This window comes from Cydia strobilella, chromosome 13, assembly GCF_947568885.1.
Source record: "Cydia strobilella chromosome 13, ilCydStro3.1, whole genome shotgun sequence".
Lineage (NCBI taxonomy): Eukaryota > Metazoa > Arthropoda > Insecta > Lepidoptera > Tortricidae > Cydia > Cydia strobilella.
In genome coordinates, this window is record NC_086053.1 from 4,044,023 (window position 1) to 4,070,884 (window position 26,862).

At 36.3% G+C, this 26,862-nt stretch overlaps 1 protein-coding gene across 1 annotated transcript in view; it reads right to left on the reverse strand.

Annotated features, from left to right (window-relative positions):
* The window catches only part of LOC134746478 (protein NDNF-like), a 70,392-nt gene that overhangs the window by 37,020 nt on the left and 6,510 nt on the right, over positions 1-26,862 (reverse strand). The window contains exon 2 of the mRNA XM_063680880.1: positions 601-762. Coding sequence (XP_063536950.1) covers positions 601-762 — 162 coding nt within the window. The remainder of the gene's footprint in view (positions 1-600; positions 763-26,862) is intronic.

The window sequence follows — 26,862 nt, forward strand, 5'->3', positions numbered from 1 at the left end:
TTTATCTTTTAATTTGGACTTTTCTCGCAGGCACAGTATAAACAGTGGTTATCTGAGAGTTGCCATTCTGCACTTGCAGGCTGAGTCACTACCGTAAGTGATGCCATTCTTACACCTCTGTATGCTACCAGTAAGATTTCTCTGTACTTTTTACGGGTATGGTTAACAGCTTCAGTTTCTCTCTTACCTTTGTAATTCTCCCGCTGGCTGAGTCACTGGTGAGGCCAGCCCCGCACCTCCCGTGTGCAATATTAATAGGATTTGCCTGGGCATTATACGAGAATGACTAAATAGGGGATATTACTGCACATAGAGTAACTTATACATACTGTGCCTTTAACAGTTTTTTGATAAGTTTTCAGAGATAATAAAATATGACATTGATGCATCAAGGCTGTTTGTTTACAGAGTATCTACCGGTACCGGGAAACGCGAATCCGAAATTTCGCTATCTGTCACTTTATCGCTCAAATATGCAAGAGTGACAGAGATGTTACATAACGGAATTTCAATTTTCTTTTTTCGCGATAGATCCTCAGATTGTGGTAGTGGCACCTTCTGCGCAGAGTTTCGCGTAATATATTCCCTATTCTTTCTTACCTTTGAAGTTCTCCCGGAGGTAATGTATAGACAGTTTGGTTATCTGTGGGTAGCCACTGTGCACTTGCAAGCCGAGTCACTACCGTGGGCGATGCCAGCCCTGCACCTCCCGCGTGTAATAAGAGTAGGGTTGCCAACCGTGCTGTGAATATACTGAAGTTTCTGAAACAAATTAATTTAATTTTTAATTCGGTTGGTAGCTGAGATTGTGCTGAAAAATGAGAATCTAATATATTTGTCTTATTTATTAAAATATAATCTCTTAAGTGAACCATAAGCGAAGCGCTTGTTTCGTTTGATTTTACAATAAAAAACGTATACAGTGTGGAAAGATAAGTCGGGCCCTGGAGGGAAACTACCTTAAATCCTTAAGCTGACTCATTTTACTTAAAGGAGACATTCCTTTATTTTTTTAAAGAAACAAAACTGCATTCAAAGATTTTCTAAAACTCGCTTGCCTCGCCCGGGACTAGAACCAAGTAAAATTAAAAAAACAGACACTCCCTATTTTATAATACAAATCGATAGTATTATAATTCAGGATAAAATTTCTTTTTTCCACACTGTATAAAGTAAATATAGAAAACACGTGCAACTAAATTGTCTAAATGTGTCGTTTTTAAGCAAAAGTTACCAAATTGTCGCTTGCCACAAGGACGCTCTGCCAGGTTATTCGTAAAGGGATACAAGCACATTACGTCCTTAATAGTAAGCGACAAAGTGATACCTTTTGATTGAAAACGTCACAAATATGATATGATAGTGACAATCAGGGCATATTTTTTTTTTTTTTTTATGAAAAAGGCGTTTGACCACGATCCCACCTGATTTTTCTTCTATTCAATTTTTTTTAAATTAAATCATTCCTTTGGTTAAATCACGGTAGGGATAAGTTCGCCTTTGTACAAATGATGCGTTTTTCTCTCGTTTTATGTTTCTTTTTGTACAATAAAGAGTTTTACTACTACTACTACTAAATCACATCATTTTGACCTTAAAATTTTAGAACTACCAATGTACCAATTCCTGGTTTCACTCAGAAGAATAAATTCATATTCATAATGTAAAAGTTCTCACATAAAATAAGTAGTACGTAACTACTAAGAATTGCTTGTAACAACCTAATGAAGTCAGACCGCTTTTAAAGCTTCCTAACTTAGTTTTCGCCATTGAAACCAGAGGGCCTACCTCGAACCACGTTCGACGTGTTGCCTCTCTGTTGCACTTGTAAATTCGTACGTAAGTGTGACAGGGAGGCAACACGTCGAACATGGTTCGCGGTAGGCCCTCAGACGTCTACATTTTCTCCTGTCAATCATATTGATTTCACAAGTGCGATATCTTATATACGTTATTTATGAAGCAACGAAGCGGTAGATGACGACAATAATAAATAAAATTCTGCTGTCGCAAAAGTTATCGTTAGGCTAAGTACATACAAAAGGATAGGAATGATGTAGATGTGAGTGGCAGATGGATTTGCCTCGTTTTTTACGTAACATTGAATAGAGTACGATTGGTACGGAAGAAAACTAAAACTGTGGAATAAAAGATTTGTGTAGGTATTTTAGTCATAGAAAAATTAGTTGTTTTAGTGAATCATCTTTTAGAGTACCGTAAAATGGGGTGAGTAGGGTTCGCAGGGAGAGTTGGGTTATTGGGTTGAGGGGGAGAGAAGGATTGAAAGGGGGGTGAGATGGGTTTTTAAGGCTACTGCTACAAAAATAATGTATTCCAATTTAAATCGGAGCTATAGTAATACTCATAATTTAAAAAAAACGATTTAACAATCTTCCAAAATCACCTTTTACGTACACTTATTATATACACCATTCAGTTTGCATATGTAAAAATAAAATGTTATCGAGGTTTGAATGTCAGTTTTGCTCCTACTCACCCCATTTTATTTATTTTAAACTTTATTGCACATAAAAAGTGTACAACAGGCGGACTTAATGCCATTACGGTTCTATGTAAAATATTATCACTGTCTAACAAAACCGATGCTTGATACGGATCTTTCCCATATGCATGACATATTCTATTCCATTCTCTAGGGCTAACTAGTACTGGGAGCAGTCACCAAGCTGAGCGTGAGCATCATCTAAGACAAACGCTATTATACAGTGTGGAAAAAATGTATTTTCCCTGGAGGGAAAGTACCTTAAGTTAGCTCATTTTACTTCAAGGGGACATTCTTTTATTTTTTTAAAGAATCAAAACTGCATTCAAAGATTTTTTTTAAATAACAAATGACACTGGTGCTATATAAATAATACAGACATAGATATACCTCATGTCATTGTATATGCAAAGTTTCATTAAAATCACGTTTCAACACGAGAACGAAACTCCGTTTGTATGGGAAGGTGAAATTGGACCGAGCTTGCCGGGGACTCTAAGGCACTTTCCCTCCAGGGCCCATTATTTTTTTCCACACTGTATAATATGTACTGTAGGTGTAGCTTCGTAAGCTTATTTTTCTAACTTTACTAAATCACTTCATGCCTAACACACAATATTTAACATTTTAGTAGACCGAAAGACTGAGCGTATCTAAGGTAACATTGTATATTATAAACGAAGCTGAAGTTTTTTTTTTTTTTTTTATAAATCTATGAAGAAATACTAAAAATTTTGTATGTGGAAAGTACCAAAATATGAAAAATTTGTAAGTAAAAGCTTGTAACTACATTTTCGTAAATTATATAATCAATAAACAACGAAAACTTTCCTGAAACGATTAAAAATATTTTGATTTAATCATGATAAGAATACAATGTTGTTATTTGTAAGAGAAAGCCAAACAAATCAATTGCGTGAAAAACATATATTTTGGCATGACTTCCTGGATAGTACTGTAGAAAAACATGTTAAGAAGAGGCTGGTGTGTACCCAGCTTTAAACAAAACAAATGCCGTACACAAAATCAATCTACATACAAAATTGAAATAATTTTTAACGAAATTTAATTTCGCCACATTTTCGTGAGGCAGAAAGGACCCGGATCGTGTTACAGGGACCTAACGAATTTCCTGCAAAATACAGAACAAAAGGTTTTCTTTTGTCCCGGCTTTAATTGCAAATTAGAAAGCCTTTTCTGGGATGTGTGAATAAAATATGATGGAAACATGGACTACGTTACATACTCCTCATTATGAAGATTAATTAAATTAATTAATTAATTAACATTGACGCATTTGTCGTCAGAGTGGACTGCCCACTGATGAGGCGTTGGAACCAAGTGCATGAGCCCAGCGCATCATCGAAATAATTAGTGTTAATTAGTTTTAGGTATTTATTGTTTTACATATTGTACACGGTAACATAGATATAGGTAGAATATTATAATTTTTGTACTAACTGCCTAGGTAGCATATTATAATTGGGTTCTGTTCTGTGCCTGAAATAAATATTTTCAATTTCAATTATGTATACAAAGTCTCGCGGTCACTATATACATATATAGTAAATTAAATAAAATGGAACTAAAAAAATCCATACTAAATTGTTGCCATGTTGTTGCATTTTACGTCAAAAATGTGACAGTTACGTAGGAAGTGGCGACCTCAATAATTTTCTACAATTGTTTAATGGCAGGATAGAAAATGCTGACGATTCTGAGTAGAATGAGCCCAAGAATATCCAGATTTGAAAGAATCAGCTTTTCAATATTTATCTTAGAAAACGCCCAGCAGGGATCATATTAATTGGGCACTAGCATATGGAAGACTAGGGCGTTTACCTTATGCAGTACCTATTTAATACATCGTCGAACAATTTGATCTCCGACCCACTGTAAAAGCTTTCACATTTATCATTGGCATTTATAACATTGATTTAGGTAATTAAAAAGTAAAATTATCATGACACTTACTGTGAAAAGGTTCTACGGACCAGCCTAATCCGATTTAGATTACTTACTTAAGTTTTTATTTTTGTTTGTCCGTGTAGTTTTGTTAAAAAATATTTTATTATCTTCTTTAGCGTATGTATAGTGAACTTACGCAATTATCTACAGCTAAACTTCTAACACTGAATAAATATTTTAGTGAAATGATTCTGTAAAGTTTGATTAGGTACTTTCCAGTTTTGTTGTAATCAATGTTGAAGAATTAGTCTACAGAATTGCCCGATTATTAATGTATACAAAAACTTTTCAAATTATTTCATTGGGTACTATTGCAAAAATTAAACTCATACTATTTTATTTAACTACTTATTGAAACAATCAGGAAAATGGAAAGAAAATCCGGCTAAGTGCGAGTCGGACTCGCACACGAAGGGTTCCGTACCATTATCTATAAAAACGGCAAAAAATCAAGTTTGTTGTATGGGGCTCCCTTAAATATTTATTTTATTCTGTTTTTTTAGTATTTTTGTTGTTATAGCGGTAACAGAAATACATCATCTGTGAAAATTTCAACTATCACGGTTCATGATATACAGCCTGGTGACAGACGGACAGACTGACAGACGGACGGACAGCGGAGTCCTAGTAATAGGGTCCCGTTTTACCCTTTGGGTACGGAATCCTAAAAAGATTTTTAAACAGACGTAGGTATATTTACTTTAAACGAGACTACGACTTGGTCCAACTTCAGTTGTCACAATTCCAAGTAGGTATGTTGGTACTAATCATCTTGGGACTCCATTAGGCAACCGCACATTCGCTTTCACGACTCAAACAATTTAAGGAAAAGCCAGAGGGATGTCTCCAAGACTAGGTCGCGCAGCATAGTCTTATTATCGATAATGAAATGAAAATCTTTATTTCAGGCAACTAGTGGCCCATAAACAGTACCTTAAAACTAGCATACATATTATGAAAATATATTTTCAAACTAAACACTACACTAGCTCTTGGACAGTGAGGAGGAACTTGGAGGTGGAAGAACTGGTGGACGAGCCCAACATCATCGGCGAGAGCAAGGCTGCTCGGCTTCGCTGGCTCGGCCACGTGGAGAGGATGGGAGAGGATCGTGCGGCCAAGAGAGCTTATCTGGGACGACTAACTGGAAGACGTCCGGTCGGAAGGCCTAGGTACCGGTGGATCTATGAGGTTCAGAAAGACCTATGTGACATCCAAGCGGCTGAATGGCGTCGGATCGCACAGGATAGGAACGAATGGCGTAATCTTGTATCGGAGGCCAAGATCCACTTCGGGTCGCTGAGCCAGCGAAGTAAGTAAGTAAACACTACACTACACTAAAATCACATTATGGATGCGATGCATTACGCAACCCCGCAGGCCAAAACTCCTCCTTAGTGTATAAGATCGTGTTGTTAAGAGCCAACAGGAGGTGAGCCCGTTTTCAATTTTGAGATTTCAAGTTGAATATCGCCGTCGCGCTGACGAGGGCGGTACCGCGTAGCGAGGGACTATCCCAGTGTATGTGGTGCACGCACACAGATGCGCACGCATTTTGCGCTCCTCGCCGGCCTCCGCTCTTTTCTTACAAATTTATTCTTCGATTATAACTCGTTCGCTCGCTACCACCACTAAGCGTTTGCTTATTCCCTGTTATTGTGATTAACTCCTTGATTTTAAGTAACTAAATTTTAATTAGATTGCAGGTTGTAGAAGGATACTGATCCTTCTACAACCTGCAATCTAATTAACATTTCGAGATACAGAAGAGTAAAAAAACATAACATAACATGGACATACAAGAAAACATTGTTGTATAAAAACATACAAGATAACGGCTGTTAAATTAATCCAATTAAATATTTTTAAATATAAACAAAAATATTAAATTATAGTCGTATTTGAAAAGTAAAACTCCCTTATACCTTGACTTTAAACAAAGTATTTTACTTATAACTTAGTATAACAAAGGTTCGTATGAATTAGTGACATACCTAATTAAAAAAGAAAGCCGACTTTTCCTCTCCCTTTTTGGGGAGTAGCCAGGACTTAATCTCGTAGCTAGTGCGTTAGCTCAGCTTTGTATGAACCAAGGAATAATAAATAGTGTTAAACGATATCCCCTGAGGCCTAAGTGCATACTCACTTTACTTACTTCGCCTACTAAGAGGCAAATCGCGACTTTGTTATGGTTTATCGATCTTATCACATCACTAGATTATCGACATTCAATGTCGACTATTTCCCATCACTTTTCTGTCTGTCTCTCAAGTTTCTAAATACGTACATTTAGAAACTTGACCCCGCCCCTAAAATTAGTGCGATAAGGACAACTGCAGCTTAGGCGACAAATCCTGCGTAAAAATCTCAAAAATCGAGGTTTTGTACTCGACTGTTTCCTCCTCCAAAACTTAACCAATCGCAACCAAATTTGGAAATCTAAATGATTATGAAATTGTCTATGTCGGACTGTTTTGATTTTTTGGCTAATTGATATCAGTTTTGAATACCACGCCTCTCATTGCGGCATAGTCAGTGAGGCCATTTTTGGCCATGTTTGAAGGGCTCTAGCGCCTTAAAAAACAAAAATATCAAAAAAAGCAAAACACACCGACACAGATATTGACAATATTAATCTGTGTTGAAAAAATCATTCCTCTAGCTTCAAAAACCACGGAGGAAACAGTCGAGTACGTTTGTATGGAGAAATGACCACTCCTATTGGCTCTTAAATGATAATATGATCCCACGCGATTTTAATCCTTCAACAAATGATGCCGTACGACGTTCGTCATTCGCCACGCGTCGTATTCGACCCTCGTCAGCGTTAGCCTGCTTATATCGCTTTATCCTGTAATACTTCTTTTGTTCAGATTATATTTAGCACGATAGATGTGTCTGTGAAGTTTGTATAACTATTTATATCGCAATGTCAATGGAATCAAGAGGGGCCGTAAAAGAAAACAAAAGATAGGTACAAGTACCTATATGACGCGCCGCGCGAAACTTGCGACGGAAGTTTTGGCGGCCGTCGCGTGGATTTTTACCTTTTCGGGACAATTCTAACGTGAACTGATATCACCCCGATATTAGAATTATATTGGAATCATATCAGTTAGCTGTCATTCGCGCGGGCGTCTCGCTCACGCTAATACTTGTGCGGACAAGTCTGAGCGAAGTGAATGACAGCTAACTGATAATTATGATTCCAATACTATACCATATATCGGTTTGATGTCAGTGCGCGTAATTCGAACGCGGCCGTTTATGTCAATTACTCTGAAGATATACTTGTGTCTAAAATTATGCTCGTCAGATCCTTCCGCTATATGCCTAGCAATTTTATACTAAAATTATACCACTATACAGTGTTGGCCGAACGTTAATATGATTATTCTTTCTCTTACCCCCGGTCGCTCGGTGGCGTGTCTATAACTACTTGTATATCTATGTCTATGCTCTTTGCGCTTTCTTAATCAAATCGACTTTTTTACAATTACTTGATACCTCTATAATATAATCTTCTAATCGATTATTTTGAAACCTCCGATATCTTTTTTTTCGACATCCCTTTATTCAACTTCATAGCCTGCAGTCAGAGGATACAACTAAACGAAGACGCCTTGTCTGTAATTTTCTGTACAAATGTACATTCAAACAGCTGATTTGCCCGATTTTTGCGGGGAAGGGGAATGTCAAATGTATACGTAACGTAAAAATAGCCATGTCAGATAAACGTCAGTCACATTGTGTATGACCAATATGACCAATATGACCATTGGCCGCCTATCTTCGGCTGAGGGGGAACGCCTGTTAATACATGGCTACTCCGTTTGGTTATATCCTCTAAGACTGCAGTAAAAGAAGCATTATTCCACTAATTATATGTCAATTAAACAGTTAAAGCTGAAAACGGCTTTAACAGTTAAGAACCATGAAAACTTAATGAGAAAAAACATTCATATTCATAGCCCCCCGTTGTTTATGTAGTCCGAGAGCCGTGCAGGTAAATTACATGTTCGTTATTTAACACAATTTCCCTAATACTAATAATTCTTACGCAAGGTCCTTAAGGTAATCTTTTTCATATGATCTTACCTTTATGCTTAACTAACAATATGCATTAAAAATATTAATTTTTGCTGCTAGATTTTGCCTAGTAAAACAATAATTTAAAACTTTCAATTCAAATGTATTGAAGAATTGAATAAACTGATAGGTCCACAAATTTGTAGCGCTATCTATTCTAAGACTATACGAGTAATCTAAGGCAAGTGTTCACACTCGTAGATTTACGAAACATTTATGCCTTATTAGATAAAACGTAATTATTGATTATATTCAAATGGGAAGTTTTTAGCATACCTGTGTCTTTGAGATAATAACTTAATTTATGCTCAGGTAACCCATAAAATAAAAAAACAAAAAACATGGTGTAGAGACCATATTAATGTTTCTTAAGGTAATCGATTTGTCTTAATTGTCCGCGTATAACAAAAAACACTTATTTATTTATTTTTACAAAGTAAAAAAATAAAATCGAAGTACCATGTCGAGTGGGCTATTATTTTATATGGATTCGAAAATCATTTTTAGGTTTCTATGATATTTTTCAGTTCTAAGGAGTATTCTAGACGGATCTATAACAATCTGAAGTTGGTCAGCAACCATTTGTCACTGTGAACAAGCTGTCGCGTAATCTTTTTTTATATACTTTGTTTAATTTCATTCCAAAGGGTTATTTTTTATTATAATTTCCCAAACAACTTGCCTTATTCAGAAATCCTTTTCATAGCACGTTCATTATTTGATGATAACGTCCTGCGTCTAGTCAGCTCCTGGACTATAACTAAGCCCGTAAGGTGGTCTGATTATTGTAAACACTTAAGTAAGTAGTTCCTTTGACGGTATTTTTATGGTATTAATAAATGGTTACTTAATGTTTAGCTATAAAACGATATTGCTAATTTTACAAGTACTAAAAGCGTAAAAAATAATGATACTATGTAATGAGCTTTTTATTTAAGTATGTCTCAGACATTAAAAAATAATAATTAATGGGTAGCTACGGATAAAAGCAGAAGACGTATTTAGGTAGGTGTGTGTGTCGTGTGTGTATTCATATACAACCATCATATACACATTTGCATTACAAATAGAAAAAATATAGTCATAAGTAAATATTTACACTCCGTTAAAATAGTGTGAATTTTAATAACAAAATTCCGATGACGGTGACGGACGGGCGCAGACCGTCAACGCAAGCTCCTGATGACATTTCTCGGTACGGTGTGAAACACGTCGAATGTTTTTCGACTTAAAATACGAGTGACCCGTTATTAAAACATTTAATAGTGTTGTGTATTATTGCCAACATATCTGTACACAGTTATTTAATAAATATTATCTTATCTTATCTTATCTTAATATATCTTATCTTATAAGAAAGAGCACCTACGTTTTGCTTTGTACAGACATTTCAGTGACAAAGTGTGGCTGTGTGACTAAATGTCATATTTTCATAGATATGACGTTCATGGTGACTTGATAAGGAAAGTAATGAAGTTAGTTTAGACAATTTCATTTAATTTAATAACTTTTATGTACAAGGTACCACTATGTCGCTTACGATAAGGACGCTGAGACAGGTTATTTGTATAAAGATACTAGCAAATTTCGCCCTTATGGATAAATCCTCTTTGCAATATTTCCGACATAAATATCACCAGCAATATTATTAGCAATATTGATGACCGGTCTGGCCTAATGGGTATTGACCCTGCCTTTGAAGCCGATGGTCCCGGGTTCTAATCCCGGTAAGGGCATTTATTTGTGTGGTGAACACAAATATTTGTTCCTGAGTCATGGGTGTTTTCTATGTATATAAGTACCTATGTATATAAGTATGTATATCGTCGCCCCACCCATAGTACAAGCTTTGCTTAGTTTTGGGCTAGGTTGATCTGTGTAAGATGTCTCCTAATATTTATTTATTACTTATATAACGAGCAATTAAACTATAAGATTGAATACCGCACCAAATACGCAAACTTGTTAATATAATTACTGAAAACAACTCTCCGACGTTTGAAAGGCCTAAGGAGTAAATCTTTAAAATTTATTATTATTGTGGCATAAAAACGAGATTTATGGGATTATGGGCACGGTAACACGAGACCGTGTTGAGTTCACTCTTTAGGTTTAACTCGTGCTAAACGCCAATATTTAAGGCCAGGTTTATTCAAAGTTTTCAAGTTGCTGAAAATTGAATCGACAGAACAATACTTGCCTATGGCGGCGGCACGCGGCGGCAAGTTTTTTTTTAAATTATTTAATTCAAATAAGATTACACGAAAGACTATAATTACTTATCTGCCAAACTTTATTGCAGTTTGTTGACAGAAAAACTAGGTTCGTGTGCCTCTTCAATTCAATTCAATGTTGTTATGTTTATGTTAGGGCCATTTTATTTAAAATTGTATACTATTTTTTTTTTTCATTTGGGATTTTTTATGTTATTTCTACTCTCAAAATCTCAACGCTTTTTATATCCTGATAGGAGAATAAAAGCGTCCAAACAGTTCCATGTATTTTTCGATCTGTCTATTCCGTTACTGTTATACAAAGTGGTATTTGGAATGGAAATAAAAATCTTCGGACATTTTCTAGAAGAAGGCTTCGTTTTTGGGACATAGTGTTGTATAACTTTTTTGTGTGGAATTTAATAAGCTTTCGTTTCGCCATATACAGTATTGACACTAAAGCAAGATATTCCGAGAAAAAATGGAAAAAATATCGTATACTTTTCAAGATGGCGTTTGATCCCCGGGGTCCCCGAAGCTCAAATTTTAAGATATGCAAGGGATTGAAGGTGTCAAATTGTATTACTGTCACTATTGTCTAAGCACCATTTAAGACCTAAAATCTGTTTTTGCCGTCATATTATTTAGCCATAGGAATTTCTCCCTCATCCATTTTACTAAATTTGTATTGCTTAGTACTATTGTTCCAATTAGTTACCTATTGATGTATTTTTTATTGAAATCTGCTCAATAGTTTAGGCGCTAAACGGAAAAATATGATTTCACTTTCAGCATCCTCTGAAGTCGGCTGTATTGTTTTTTCTTTAATTAAACAAGTGTAAACAGGTTGTTAACGTCAAAAGGAATCTTCAAATCGTTATTTGAAGAAATCCGTCCAGTATCCGTCCAGAATCATCAGTACTGAAACCCATTACCCTACTTTCTGGTTAAGTCGCAGTCGAGTAAAATGTTGATATTGGTAGATCATGTACAAATGTATGGTCATGGTGGAATTCCTATACATCCAAGTTTCATATCAAGAGAATGTCCCCTAGAAAAAGAAACCAATTCGTGGTTCAATTTTGGAATCTTTCGCTTTATCTGGTATCAATATTATAACGAGCGGTTAAACAATAACTTTGCCCCCTCGTAAAACCACCAATAACTTTTGCGTGGCGGCGCGGCTGCTAGGTTCGTGTGAATAAAAATTTCACGTACCTAATCGAAAACTTGGCCTTAAGGCCGTTCCGTCGGTTTGCCACTGTCTCTGTCACATTTCGCAAGAAAGAACGGGAAAAATCATGCGCGCCAAGTGTCAATTTTGATCGAATTTTGTCGATTTTTATTTATTTTAAAAACGTTACCCTACAATATCGAAATTCGAAAGCTATGAAATTATTATTTAAGTTAAGATTGTTTTTTCTTCTTTTTTTATTTATAGTATCACATAATAAATAACCGAGTAAAGTTGGATTAAAAGTCCGAGTTAGAGGTTACTTTGGGAATTAATTGTATCGAGCGAAGTGTCATAATTCGTGTATCGGAAGCTATGATATTAAAGATAATATAGTCAAGAACTACATATATTTTTTCCACGTCTACGAATATCAACGCCTCTTAGAAAAACAGGATCATATAAGGAGATTTTTCACCTTCTGGCTCAGGGAACCGCCTTAACAAGGTACCTTACTTACGTCCTTTATGCGAAACATACGGTCATTTAGTAATAATGCGAGCTTATTGATCCTTCGAACCTGGAACAAAGGATACTAAAAATAAAACACAAATTGAACTGTCAATTAATCATAATTACCATAACTTTACTCTCGAACGTGTTTGTGTGTGTGAAGTAACGTGGTTTGAAATATTGTTTTCCTGGGGTACCTACCTATTATTTCATGTATTGTTAGATATAAAAAAAAACAATTCGACAACAGTCGACAAGAGTCGAGTCAACCACAGAAATATCGAGTCAATAATTGGCGAGAAGTCGCACAGGATCGAGAAAAGTGGCGCTGTCTTGTGTCGGAGGCCAAGTCTCATTTTAGGTCGCTGAGCCAACGGAGTAAGTAAGTAAGTAGTTGTAATAATAAGTATGTTAAAAATGTGTAGCGTATATCAGTATCTATTGTTATAAAATACATATTTTCCGTAGTTCGTTGTAAAAATAACGTGCTTGTGCAATCACTACACCTTATAAAACAAAGTCCTCCGCCGCGTCTGTCTGTATGTTCGCGATAAATTCAAAAACTACTAAACGGATTTTGATGCAGTATTTATTAATCAATAAAATGATTCTTGAGGAAGGTTCTGGTGTATTACATGTTAAGATTTTGTGTAAATTGGTTTAAATATGACGATGTATGCGAATGATGTCGGAAAACTTATATAAACTATATACTTTTTACAAATAATTATGCACTAATCGTTTTATGTGGGATTGGTACAGTCACCATCAGATATATCGGAGCGCCCGAGGTGTTCACAATATCTGAACACGCACTCTAACGTCTTGACAATAGAGGCGTGTTCAGATATTTGTGAGAGCCTTGACCGCTCAGATATATCTGATGGCGACTGTACATAGTTTTTACCCGTACTCTCATTCGTTACTATTGACTATTTTTTATGTGCCCCTTGGTATGTATCACACGTCATATTTGTCTAAAAATGATGATGATAATGACATAATAACTTAATAACAAGCAATAATATCTTAAACCGTAATTACATGAGAGTCATCATACGACACGTAAATTGATCTGCTGCTCTCCTAGTCTGAAAATGGTTAAGTAAGAAGATTCTCTATAATTCAAGGGTTGTTATTAACGTATATTTACCTTAAAACTAATTATCAAAGCAACGATGTACGAGGATATATATAGGTATATTGTTTTATGCAATTATGCATATTATGCAATCATTAGACATCTTCATTGTACAGCCGCCATCAGATATATCGGAGCGGCCAAGGCGCTCACAAATATCTAAACACGGCTCTATTGTCAAGGTGTTAGAGTGGGTGTTCAGATATTTTTGAATATCTGATGGCGACATCTCATCATTTGAGATGTCAAATTGAATACTAAGAAAAGCTGCAATTTTCAGCTTAGTTCTTAGTTATTTCAGCCACGTAGTTTTCTTGGAATTATTATAATCTGTGGTGCCAGCTAAAATTACATAAATTAAGACCTCGTGGGTTCGGGTTCTTCTCTCACTCTCACTAAGCGTAAGCGTGAGCGAGTTGGCTGTGCGTGCCCTGGATCATGGATAGAGTTAAACCAAGAAAAGTCTGCAGAGATTTTGACAGCACACGCAGTGCAGGTGCTATTTTAAACGTCAAACTTCAATGAAATTATGACGTTTAAATAACTGGCACTACGTGTGCTGTCAAAATCTCTGCAGGCTTTTCTTGGTCTAACTGTATTATGTTTTGAATTATTATTTTTTGTGTTTAAAAAAAGAACAATCTATAAGCTCAATCAAAAATATCATTATTTTAGCTTTTGAGCAAAAAATTTAAGGTGCGTTTTAGACCTATGTTCGTGGTTTTTGTCTATCGAGCGAAAGTCAAGAAATCGGGTTTCGAATCGATGAAGTTACTATAGAAAGGCCTCATTGCTAATTATTTTTTTGGCAACCGTAATATAGTGATCTAAAAAAGCGTGGATTTTTTAAAAACTACTGGCTGAACCTACCGCGCCTTAAGTCAAGGAACATTACAAACAATCATACCAAACGGCGTTGCCTGATACAATAGAACTAGGTGCCCGCCTCCGCCTACCCCCTACATTGTCACTACGGCTCTTCTAATTAAGGTAGAATTTCTATGGCTGAATAATTGAACAATCTTCAATAATAATTACTATCCCAGGAAGTTACCGTTTCCTTTGACTTTGGTCCTTTGACTAATTACTTGATTAATCTTGGGAAAAGGGTTGGCAGGACGATTATAATTTTCGTGGTGGTATACATTTATAATAGAACTAGCTTGTGCATCGCACAGAAATAACTAAAAAACCGGCCAAGTGCGAGTCGGACTCGCGTACTAAGGGTTCCGTACCATTACGCAAAAAACGGCAAAAAAAATAATGTTTTTTTGTATGGGAGCCCCATTTAAATATTTATTTTATTCTGTTTTTAGTATTTGTTGTTATAGCGGCAACAGAAATTATTTGTGAAACTTTCAACTGTCTAGCAGAAAGCGACAAAACAAAAACAGGCAGCAATAACATTCTTACAACTATCACCTAATAGCGGTTATGACACACTCAAAATGCCGCATTATAGGTGAGTCGTATCGGACCGCAACAGTAGCCAGGATGGGGTCTGCAGAGCAACGAGGCAATTATCTTGCGTATTATGCCATAGTAGTCTATGAAGAGTCGGTAGCGCATTTGATAGGAATAGGATCAAGTAGCGAGAAGTGGTGCTTTGCCAAGCAGTGGAATAAGTTAATAGGCGAGCCTATTATAAAATAGTTATTTGTTATACAAGGGTGCAAAGTTGTATTTTACCCGCGAGTGTGGAATTGAAACACGAGAAGTAAAATACATTTGCACCCGTGTGTAACACAAAACGTTTCCCCTCACTATAGTGAGGAAAGTGCAACATCCACAGGCGTTAGATCATCTTACTGGAATCACTAATTTTTTTACGATATTATAACAGAAAACACTGGAAATTCTGATTTTTACGTGAGTCGGTGAGAAGTGTTTTTAAGTAAAAAATTTGTTGACAAGCTCTTAAATAAAAAATAAAATAAAAAATGTTGACATTTCTGTTCTGACGTATGAAATGTCAACGATGCGTTTTGAAATTGCATCGACTCAACTTGTACGTTCAGAATTATATTTATATAAATAAAAAATCTAACGTTTCTTATGGAAATTTAAGGTTTATGACTTAAAATTATTAAATAAAGCTAAATTTGGTCTTTTTTATTAGATTCTCAAACCATTTATTTAATGATAATTAATATCGAGCGAACCATTATTATGAGCGTTTTACGTTTTGTTATTTGTTAAGCTACTTAAACACGCTCCATCCAAGGTCAAATTACTTTCCCCACTAGTGGATAAAATCCGTTTTTCCCCGCTTGTTTTAAAGGATAAAAGACGGCTTTCCGAGCTTGTGAGGGAAAAAATAAAATACTTCATCTAAACAGAGACGTCTTCACAAGAAACATTGTGCGTTTGACGTTGTGAATATTTTTTTGTTTGTTTTAATTGTAAAAAAATAATGCTTGGGTAAAATTAAAAAGTGTATACGTTGTTAGTTAAACAGTGAAAGCTGCTTGGAAGCGGTTCCTAACCTAACCCTTTTTGCATATAATTAAATCTTTTTCCACCCATCCCACCCGCTTCTGTGTTGAAAAACCAGGTAAATTAAGGTTTCTCGTAACTTATCTTTTTAAAAAGATTACCATTTTTATTCATAAGCCAAAACAAACAATGCCCAAGTAAATATGTGTGTATTTTTAGAAATAGTATAAAGTAAAGCTTTTATTATCAAGTCAATAAGCTACAAATATACAGTGAAGCAGAGCAAATAAGTTTCTGACGTCAATGGTAAGCAGGTGCCATCGATAATGACCTAGGAACTAGATTATATACCTAACCGAATAACTGATCAAGTCATTGACACTACATATGTAAACTTTGATTTCCATGTTTATGGTTTGATAAAATATAACATTGTTGGTGTGTATGTAGAATATAATAGAATAGTAGAGTGTGTCACAAGGGAGCAAAATGGCATATTTACGGTGAGGGCGTACATTGAATCCTACACGAAGCGAAGGATTCTATAATAGAATCCCGAGAGTACCGAGGGATTCTAAAGTAGAATCCTGAGCATAGTGAGCAAGTGTGTTATGCCCAAGATGGAAATAATCTTGCTAACATGTGACACATATGATACTGCTTTTCACATCACCTATGGTAGGTAGGTAATTATGATAATATGTTAAAAAATATTATTTAAGCTAAAAAAATAATGTGCATTTTTTTTCTTCAAAATAGTGTCCTAGAACAGAAAAGTGTTACTTTGATCCCACTTAGCAGGTAAGAAAAGTGCCACTTTTGATCCCTCCTAGTCGGGAAGAAAAAGCCATTGGTGATGTGAAAATACTTTTATTCGTTAATACAAATACTCAAATACATAAACGTACAAAGAAGAAAGAACCACGAAATGGCCGTATCTCAGCATGTTGATAGTGACTTCCAGCGTTGATATTCCCATGAGACCATCAAGTGAAAAGCATCGATCACGGCAGGTAAAAATCAACAAGTCAAAAGAAAATACATTCAATAAACAGAAATAAAATACGTATACTTTACTGAGTTCAAATTTCAGTAACTAAATATCATCTAGTGTCAAAAATATGATTGGGAGAGATTAATGCAAGTGAAATGTTAAAATACGAGCTGCGGTGTCAGCATGGTTACATTTTTATCACGTGTCACTATGCCTGTCACTATTGCACTTACATACTTGTTAGAAAGTGACAGGCATGGTGATAGGCGATAAAAATGCTACCGTGCTCAGCCCGCTGGTAATAAAGTGATCACACTAAACTTCTTTCCTATCCCTTTATCTGCGTAAGGCGATGTACCTTAATCAGACTAAAAACTGTATTGTAGCCCTATATTTTTTTATCCAAATTGATCTTTTGCATTCTAGGCTTAGCATTTTTTTTACCGACATACAAGGTGAAATAACCTTGTTCATTATGAAAAAAAAAGATCTCGTGATCCTGAGTTGAAATAACAATAAAATATCCAGCACAATAATGTAATATTTTTAAAATCCAATAACACTTTTGGTGTTGCATTTGACAGCATCGCGTCGCGTATCGTACAATCGGTACAATTCGTACAGTGAGTACTGTCTTTAAGGCGGGACAAAAATCTAATAATAAACAAGTCTACCAGCCTGTCTGGATGTTTTGTTTCCGTCTGACGTGTTTCACTTTATGTTCGCGTATTCGTGTATTAATAAACCAAGGTCCGTTAGAGGGGATTATTATGTCTGGCAGTCTATCACCTTTGTTTTAAAAGATTTACGACGCAATTTGTGAATGAAGAAATCTCCAGTACAGTCCTACATACAAGAAATTGTCATCATCGTCATATCAGCCTTTTATCGCCCACTGCTGAGCACAGGCCTCTTTTTGAGTACGCCACACAAATTTTTGTGACATTTTTGTAAACATGGTGATGGTAAGTGGACTCGTAATATAATTATAAGGTTTTACATAACATCAAACTAACGATCTAACGATCATTATTACTATTTACTATACAGGTGTCCTTAGCCATTAGATTGGACAAATCCGAAATGTACATATGCATTAGGGTATATAAACATGGTGATGGTAAGTGGACTCTAAATATAATAATTATAATGTTTTGATGTAGTAGGAGATGTAGTGCATAAATGTTTGCCATCGTATTTTCTCGGAAACGTTCGTATTTGTCATGCTACTTCTGTCAACCCATGGTATAATAATATACTCCGCCTGGTACTCTCTTCCGAGACTCGCGAACCACGTGGCTGATACAAGCCTTCACGATGGCTTGTATCAGCCACGTGGTTCGCGAGTCTCGGAAGAGAGTACCAGGCGGAGTATATTATTATACCATGTTGTGTCAACCTTAGTACTTATTGTACTGAGACTGACTGAAAAAGCATAACACGTTCGTGTGTTAATACCGATATCCGAGAAAATACGATGACAAACAATTATGCACTACATCTGTATTATAGTTGCATTCATAATAATATTATTTTCACATGATTTTAAAAAAACATTTGTGCCATTTTCAATCAAAAAGACAATAAGGCGCTATTTCCATACAGCTTCAATTTGAAATCAACCTTATTGACAAGCGACAATTTGCTACCTTTTGGTTGAAAATGTCACATTTGAGCAATAATAAGTTTCCTTACAAATATATTGAAATGTCACATTAAAGATAAGACACAAATTCGCTCTCTTCCGAGACTCGCGAACCACGTGACTGAAACAAGCCTATACGTCATGATGCTGTTCACAGGTTCACGATGGCTGGTGTCAGTCACGTGGTTCGCGAGTCTCGGAAGAGAGTACCAGGCGGAGTATATTATATACCATGTGTCAACCTTAGTACTTATTGTACTGAGACTGACTGAAAAAGCATAACACGTTCGTGTGTTTCCGAGAAAATACGATGACAAACAATTATGCACTACATCTGTATTATAGTTGCATTCATAATAATATTATTTTCACATCTTTTTTACTAACATTTGTGCCATTTTCAATCAAAAAGACAATAAGGCGCTATTTCCATACAGCTTCAATTTGAAATCAACCTTATTGACAAGCGACAATGTGGTACCTTTTGGTTGAAAATGTCACATTTGAGCAATAATAAGTTTCCTTACAAATATATTGAAATGTCACATTAAAGATAAGACACAAATTCGCTCTCTTCCGAGACTCGCGAACCACGTGACTGAAACAAGCCTATACGTCATGATGCTGTTCACAGGTTCACGATGGCTTGTGTCAGTCACGTGGTTCGCGAGTCTCGGAAGAGAGTACCAGGCGGAGTATATTATTATACCATGTGTCAACCTTAGTACTTATTGTACTGAGACTGACTGAAAAAGCATAACACGTTCGTGTGTTAATACCGATATCCGAGAAAATACGATGACAAACAATTATGCACTACATCTGTATTATAGTTGCATTCATAATAATATTATTTTCACATCTTTTTTACTAAAATTTGTGCCATTTTCAATCAAAAGGTCAATAAGGCGCTATTTCCATACAGCTTCAGTTTGAAATCAACCTTATTGACAAGCGACAATTTGCTACCTTTTGGTTGAAAATGTCACATTTGAGCAATAATAAGTTTCCTTACAAATATATCAGCTATATATTTTATTAAATTAATTCCACAAAACAACATTAGAATTAAGTAATACAGGGTTGACAAATTCACATCCGCAACGTAGGCTTCGTCATGGGTACAACCATAAATCGGCAACAGGCGTCGTCATTACACACAAACACTAAAGCTATCCGCAACAGGCTTCGTCAATATCCCTTATGATAATAATTATTACAAAGTCATTTTAAAGGACCGCCCCGAATCGCATCGGGCCCAAAAGTTCCCATCACGCTAGCAGCGTTTCCACGTTGTATAGCCAACGAAATCCCCTGTACCAGATACGACCCGGAGCGTGGATCGCAGCCCCTCTCTCTAAGCCGACGACCAAGTTCCTTAATGAACGCTTTAGCCTCCATTCCCCAGGGTCCCGCAGTCTCCACTGCAATCGGCACAAATACAAATATATTGAAATGTCACATTAAAGATAAGACACAAATTCGCTCTCTTCCGAGACTCGCGAACCACGTGACTGAAACAAGCCTATACGTCATGATGCTGTTCACAGGTTCACGATGGCTGGTGTCAGTCACGTGGTTCGCGAGTCTCAGAAGAGAGTACCAGGCGGAGTATATTATATACCATGTGTCAACCTTAGTACTTATTGTACTGAGACTGACTGAAAAAGCATAACACGTTCGTGTGTTTCCGAGAAAATACGATGACAAACAATTATGCACTACATCTGTATTATAGTTGCATTCATAATAATATTATTTTCACATCTTTTTTACTAACATTTGTGCCATTTTCAATCAAAAAGACAATAAGGCGCTATTTCCATACAGCTTCAATTTGAAATCAACCTTATTGACAAGCGACAATGTGGTACCTTTTGGTTGAAAATGTCACATTTGAGCAATAATAAGTTTCCTTACAAATATATTGAAATGTCACATTAAAGATAAGACACAAATTCGCTCTCTTCCGAGACTCGCGAACCACGTGACTGAAACAAGCCTATACGTCATGATGCTGTTCACAGGTTCACGATGGCTTGTGTCAGTCACGTGGTTCGCGAGTCTCGGAAGAGAGTACCAGGCGGAGTATATTATTATACCATTTGTCAACCTTAGTACTTATTGTACTGAGACTGACAGAAAAAGCATAACACGTTCGTGGGTTTCCGAGAAAATACGATGACAAACAATTATGCACTACATCTGTATTATAGTTGCATTCATAATAATATTATTTTCACATCTTTTTTACTAACATTTGTGCCATTTTCAATCAAAAGGTCAATAAGGCGCTATTTCCATACAGCTTCAGTTTGAAATCAACCTTATTGACAAGCGACAATGTTGGTTGAAAATGTCACATTTGAGCAATAATAAGTTTCCTTACAAATATATTGAAATGTCACATTAAAGACAAGACACAAATTCGCATTAGACACAATTTCGCGTTTTAAATAGCAATATTTTATAGGAGTTTGAAAATCGACAAGAAAACCAAACAAACTTTATAATGTGAAATGTAATATCTAAGGTTTAAAGCAATAAAGATTTTTATTATTATAAACAAAAAACCGGCCAAGTGCGAGTCGGACAAGCGCACTAAGGTTTCCGTACCATCACACAAAAAACGGCAAAAAAAACTCGTTTGTTGTATGGAACCCCACCAAAATATTTATTTCATTTTGTTTTTAGTATTTGTTGTTATAGCGGCAACAGAAATATATCAATTTTAACTATAAAACTCCCGTGAGACTCAAACATATTAGATTATTTTAAACCGGGTCACTCACGTATTATTAAGTCGAATAGCTCGACATGTTTCGGTCCAATTTACCAGACCAGCCCTCGACCAGTGAAGACGTGTCGTGTCTCCGTGAAGACGGTCCTCGTAAATTGGACCGAAACATGTCGAGCTATTCGACTTAATAATATGTGAGTGACCCGGTTTAGAAATATATCATCTGTGAAAATTTCAACTGTCTAGCTATCAAGGTTCATGAGATACAGCCTGGTGACAGACGGACAGACAGACAGCGGAATCTTAATAATAGGGTCCCGTTTTTACCCCTTGGGTACGAAATCCTAATGAATATTTTTTAATGCAAAGATAACGGGACAATAGCGTGCCTTGTTTTACACTCCCAAAAATGAAGAACAACTTTCCAAATTACTATTTTCGAGTTCGAAACAATGGCTTTTAAACCGATAAAAATAAAACAAAATCTTCTTCTGTATGTATTTATACGAACCGTTGTTCCACGACTTTTGGGTTAAAAACTCCTTTGTATTCACCGGGACATGTATTATTAATTTATTTACTCGGGAAATGTTTTCTTAAACTGTTACCATGCTGTGGACTTGTACGGTTTGATGTTTTGACAGCGCTGTTTGGGTACATGTTTGTTTTATTTATTGTTTAAAAATGTATTTTCTGCAGACGATTTTAAAGGAATTGTAGAGGATTGTTTGATATTTTGGTGGTTCCGTGGGAATCTACCGAATCCTACACTAGAGGCGGTAGCACGATCGCATTTTTATCGCCTGTCACCACACCAGTCACGTTTTAACAAGTATGTACATGGGAAAGTGACTGGCATAGTGACAGGCGATATAAATGCAACCATGCTGCCACCGCAGGACAATACGGCTAGAGTCAAACCAAGAAAAGTCTGCAGAGATTTTGGCAGCACACGCAGTGCAGGTGTTATTTTAAACGCCAAACTTCTATGAAATTATGACGTAGAAATAACACTGGCAGTGCGTGTGCTGTCAAAATCTCTGCAGACTTATCTTGGTCCAATTCTACCACCACAGCTTAACACTGACATATTCACTAGCGTGTGCGTAACTTACGTTCTGTGTATGCATCTCACTCGTACTCGCATATTAGTGCGAGTGAGATATATAGAAAGTAAGTTACGCAGGCGTTAGCGAATATATATGTCAGTTTGAGACTGCTAAAGCAGTCGTGGTAAGGCTTCAGGTGACGCAGCAATAAACTGATGTCGCCAAAATTATTTATAGTTTTTAAATTACATATAATTATTGTACAGGTATATGTTAGTATATGGGCCTGTGTTGCCTGACTACTAAACCAACCACTCCAACTAGATGGAGCGATCAAGTAAAAGGGGCCCCCATCCTCAACCAGCTTTTGCTCGGTTGTCAGAGACACGATGGACAGGCACCGATGGAGGCAGATCACAAGAACCATCAGGTGTGGAGCATCCACATCCACTGATGACCACTATCCCCAGTCATTAGGGAGCGACCACAGAGAGATAGAGAGTTGCCTGACAATAAATGTTTTTATTTTTTTATTGACGCCACCATCTTGGCGATCGTACTAAAAATTGCACGTCTGACCAACTCTAAGGACGCCTAGACGCCTAGTCTTAGTAAGATGGCATATAATCGAGAAATTGGGACCGGTTCCGCCGTAGCGGGGTGGCCTAGGGGTTCAACGCGATAGCCCAAAATGCTAAAGACGCCGGTTCGAATCTGGCCTTCACTACTGGAGGGCTTCGTCACTTTTTCTTTAATATACGACATCAATTTCAGTTTATAATTTATATTTGTTCCCAAAGTTGTGAACAATAAGTACAACAGATGTAGGGCGTAATTGTTTTCCATCGTACATTCTCGGAAACGTTCGTATTTGTCATGCTACTTCGGTCAACCTCAGTACTTTTTGTGCCGACACCGAATGAAATAGGAAGACACGTTCGTACCTTTTCGTGAAAATATGATGGAAAATAATTATGCACCACAACCACAGGGCGGACACACCATACATCAAAAAATATTTGGGTTTCTATGTGTGAGAGGCACGTCTGTACACGCGTCATGCGTCATTGAGTGAGTAAGTTTCTTAAAAACAGTACCTGAGCGTTCGGCAAAAGCTCGTCAATCTGCTGTCCCGGGGGCGAGGTAATTCGAATCGGGGCGGGGCGGTGCGTGGCCGTTCTATAATTCTGTGCTACAACTGTATCCGTTTGAATGGACTCTTCAGAAACTTCGGATTATTCATTCGTTACATTGTTTCAGGATATAATTACACATTCATACATTAGTCGAGCTTCGTAAACAGGACGTTGTTATCCCGCTAATCCTTTAAACATGTTAACTCGTACGCTTGAACCCCATACAAAACGTTGCCTCCCATGTTAGTCTGTGATACTTTGAAATAAACTATACTGTGTATTAAATAAAGTCCATATTGCTATGAAAAGTGTTGGTATGATAAGCTTTCTAGATGTAAACGTGCCAATAATAGTAAGTTTAGTTCTGAAATTGTTTAGATAGCAAGTTAATTTAGAGGGAATTGTTTTGTATTGTTTCGTAAGTTGTAAAACATTGGCATTATTAGAGAATTGTTATAAAATCAGTCAAGTGCGAGTCTAGTTCGCGTCCTGAGTGCTTATATTTTCTAGAATCAGGTAATCATGATCCGATGGTATAGTCAGCATCAATATCTCTAATCAATACGAGTAGTAGCGTATGGAACAACGCGCCAAAACTATTTGCCATCCTGGTTAACTTTTCCAAATATCTCAAAAGTGTCTGTAACTGACTAATTATTGGTCATAGAGTAACTTATACTAGAGCGGTACTGTCATAGTAAATTTTGTAACCCCAGTTAATTCACTGCCATCTGTCGACACACTTTAAAACTAAAAATGAAGATTTATAAAAATACGATAAAATGTATTTAAATATGGATAAATGATTTTTTTATTTGCATTAATTATTTTTATTTCATTTTGACCCATGTTCTTTCACTGGTATGCGTTAAAATTATAAATAACAAACGAAACAGTCAACGCCCTCTATACGAGTGTAGGCCAAAACTAGTGGCGCCATCTGATCGATAATCAAATTTTCGTGATTTTCGAGGCACGTTTTTTCCTTAGACTGTATCCATCTATTACGGAGTTATATCTATCTTTATTATTGGTCTACATAGATATTATTATTTCAAATTCAATGTCGTTTATTCCACACATATAAGTTTACAGTACAAAACTAAGTCACTTATACGGTACCAAGTCACTTATTAGGTACACGGTACACGGTATGTGACATATCTCTTTTTTATTAAGTTAATAAAGAGTGGTAGTTATACTTTTGACGTGATGTCTGTTCCGTTATTTAACGTTGATAGCCCACTCAATGTTAAAAAACCGGACAAGTGCGAGTCGGACTCGCCCACCGACGGTTCCGTACTTTTTAGTATTTGTTCTTATAGCGGCAACAGAAATACACAATCTGTGAAAACGGACAGACGGAGCGACGGACAGTGGAGTCTTAGTAATAAGGTCCCGTTTTTACCCTTTGGGTACGGAACCCTAAAAAAGTATTTTTTGCAATATAAGTTCCGTAACATCAACCCGCGAGTTCACTCCATCGTGTTACATTACACGCGACGGATGGCTTCCACTCATCAAGTTACCGAGGGCCAAGTGCAAAACGCTTTGTAAAAGGGGACTAACCTACTGATACCTACACAAGTACCTACCTATAGTCCGTCTAAGCTTACTTAGCACTGATTTGAACAGAAACAGAACACAGTAATTTGATTTGAATGATGACATATGCACACTTTGCAAATGCCATGCAGAGTTAAGGATGACTCACGTTATACCGGGCCGTGTCCGGGCCGGAGCTTCCGGCGCTTCTTTTTCGTCACGTGATACCTTCGTATATAGGGAAAGTATCACGTGATCACCTGTCATGTCATACAAAAGTAAGCGCCGGAAGCTCCGGCCCGGACACGGCCCGGTCTAACGTGAGTCATCCTTTAGCTTGATCCAACTTAAAACAGCTTAGCGGTTCAGAAAACTTTGAAGTATAAACTGAAACAGATATCATATACGAAAGAGTATATGATATCTATCTCATAAATATTTACAGATTACAAATAGTACAAAACAAACTAATCAAAACATTGTTTAATTACCCATTTCACACCTCAGCAACTTCACAATTATATACATTTAAAACTTGCCTGTTAATACATAAAATCGTAAAAAAGTACAACATACACAAATCACATTTAAACCAAAAATTTAATAAACAAATATAGCAAAAGCAAAAAATACCTTCAACATTTATTTACAAATGTCTAAATCTCGAACAGAAGTGGCGCATGGTAGTGAACCTTTATATTCTTCATAACAAATAAACTGTCAATAGGTATTAGAACCACAAATTCTATGAATATGTTCAAGAAACGACTTAAATAGTAGATTGTTAACCAAGAGTTGAAAGGCACCCATTTCCGTCGAGGTTGTTTGGCGCTCGAACGCAGTGAGAGCGCCAATAGTCCGAGATGGAAATAGTGCCTTTCACTCGAGTTAAACACTCTACTTTTCATATCGAATGCGAGGAAACAAAACAAGACAAGGCAATTTTGCAAAATCAGTAACTAAAGTACCTAATAGACCTGCGGCCATTATTTTTTTCCTAAGGACTTACTTGCAATCGGAGACTTTTCACGTGTGAAGATAAATAACCCCTAGCGAAAAATATTTAGATTGCAATATTTACGGAAACACACATATCTTAACAAACTGCAGTAATTTTAAAATGATTTGGTTAATTTAGTATCAAAATCAGCGGGATTGCCTCTTACTTTTTAATTTTTTACTTTTTCGTTGTAAAACTCCCAATAGTTAATGGCATCCCAGTCATTTAGCCAACATAATAAAAGTATATAATGAAATTTCAATATTAAATAACAATTTAATGAATAAAATAAGCAAATTTTATCTTATATTTAATTTTATTTTCACGAATATAGTGATAAAAGACTTTAAAAACCCATTTAATATCGTACAAACGTTTAACTGTGGCTGTATAAGATACTGCCTTTGCTCATTTACGCAAGTGTATGGTTTAAAAAAATATTTTTGGTGTATTCCTTTTGGTTCCCGCCTTATGATATCGAGTAAATACAATTCAATAAAAGAAATCAAGAATAATTTATTTCAACAATTTACTTACATCATTTTTGATAAAAAACGATTCAATGCGGGATTAGTAAAATTAGAACAATTTCCAATTGTTCCAGGCGGGGAAATAAAGACACTATTTTTCAATTTTGTTTCTCGTGATGCTCGTGGGACGGGGACGAAGAGGAGTACAACACTTTTCTGCACTAGAGCAGAAACGTATCACTTTCT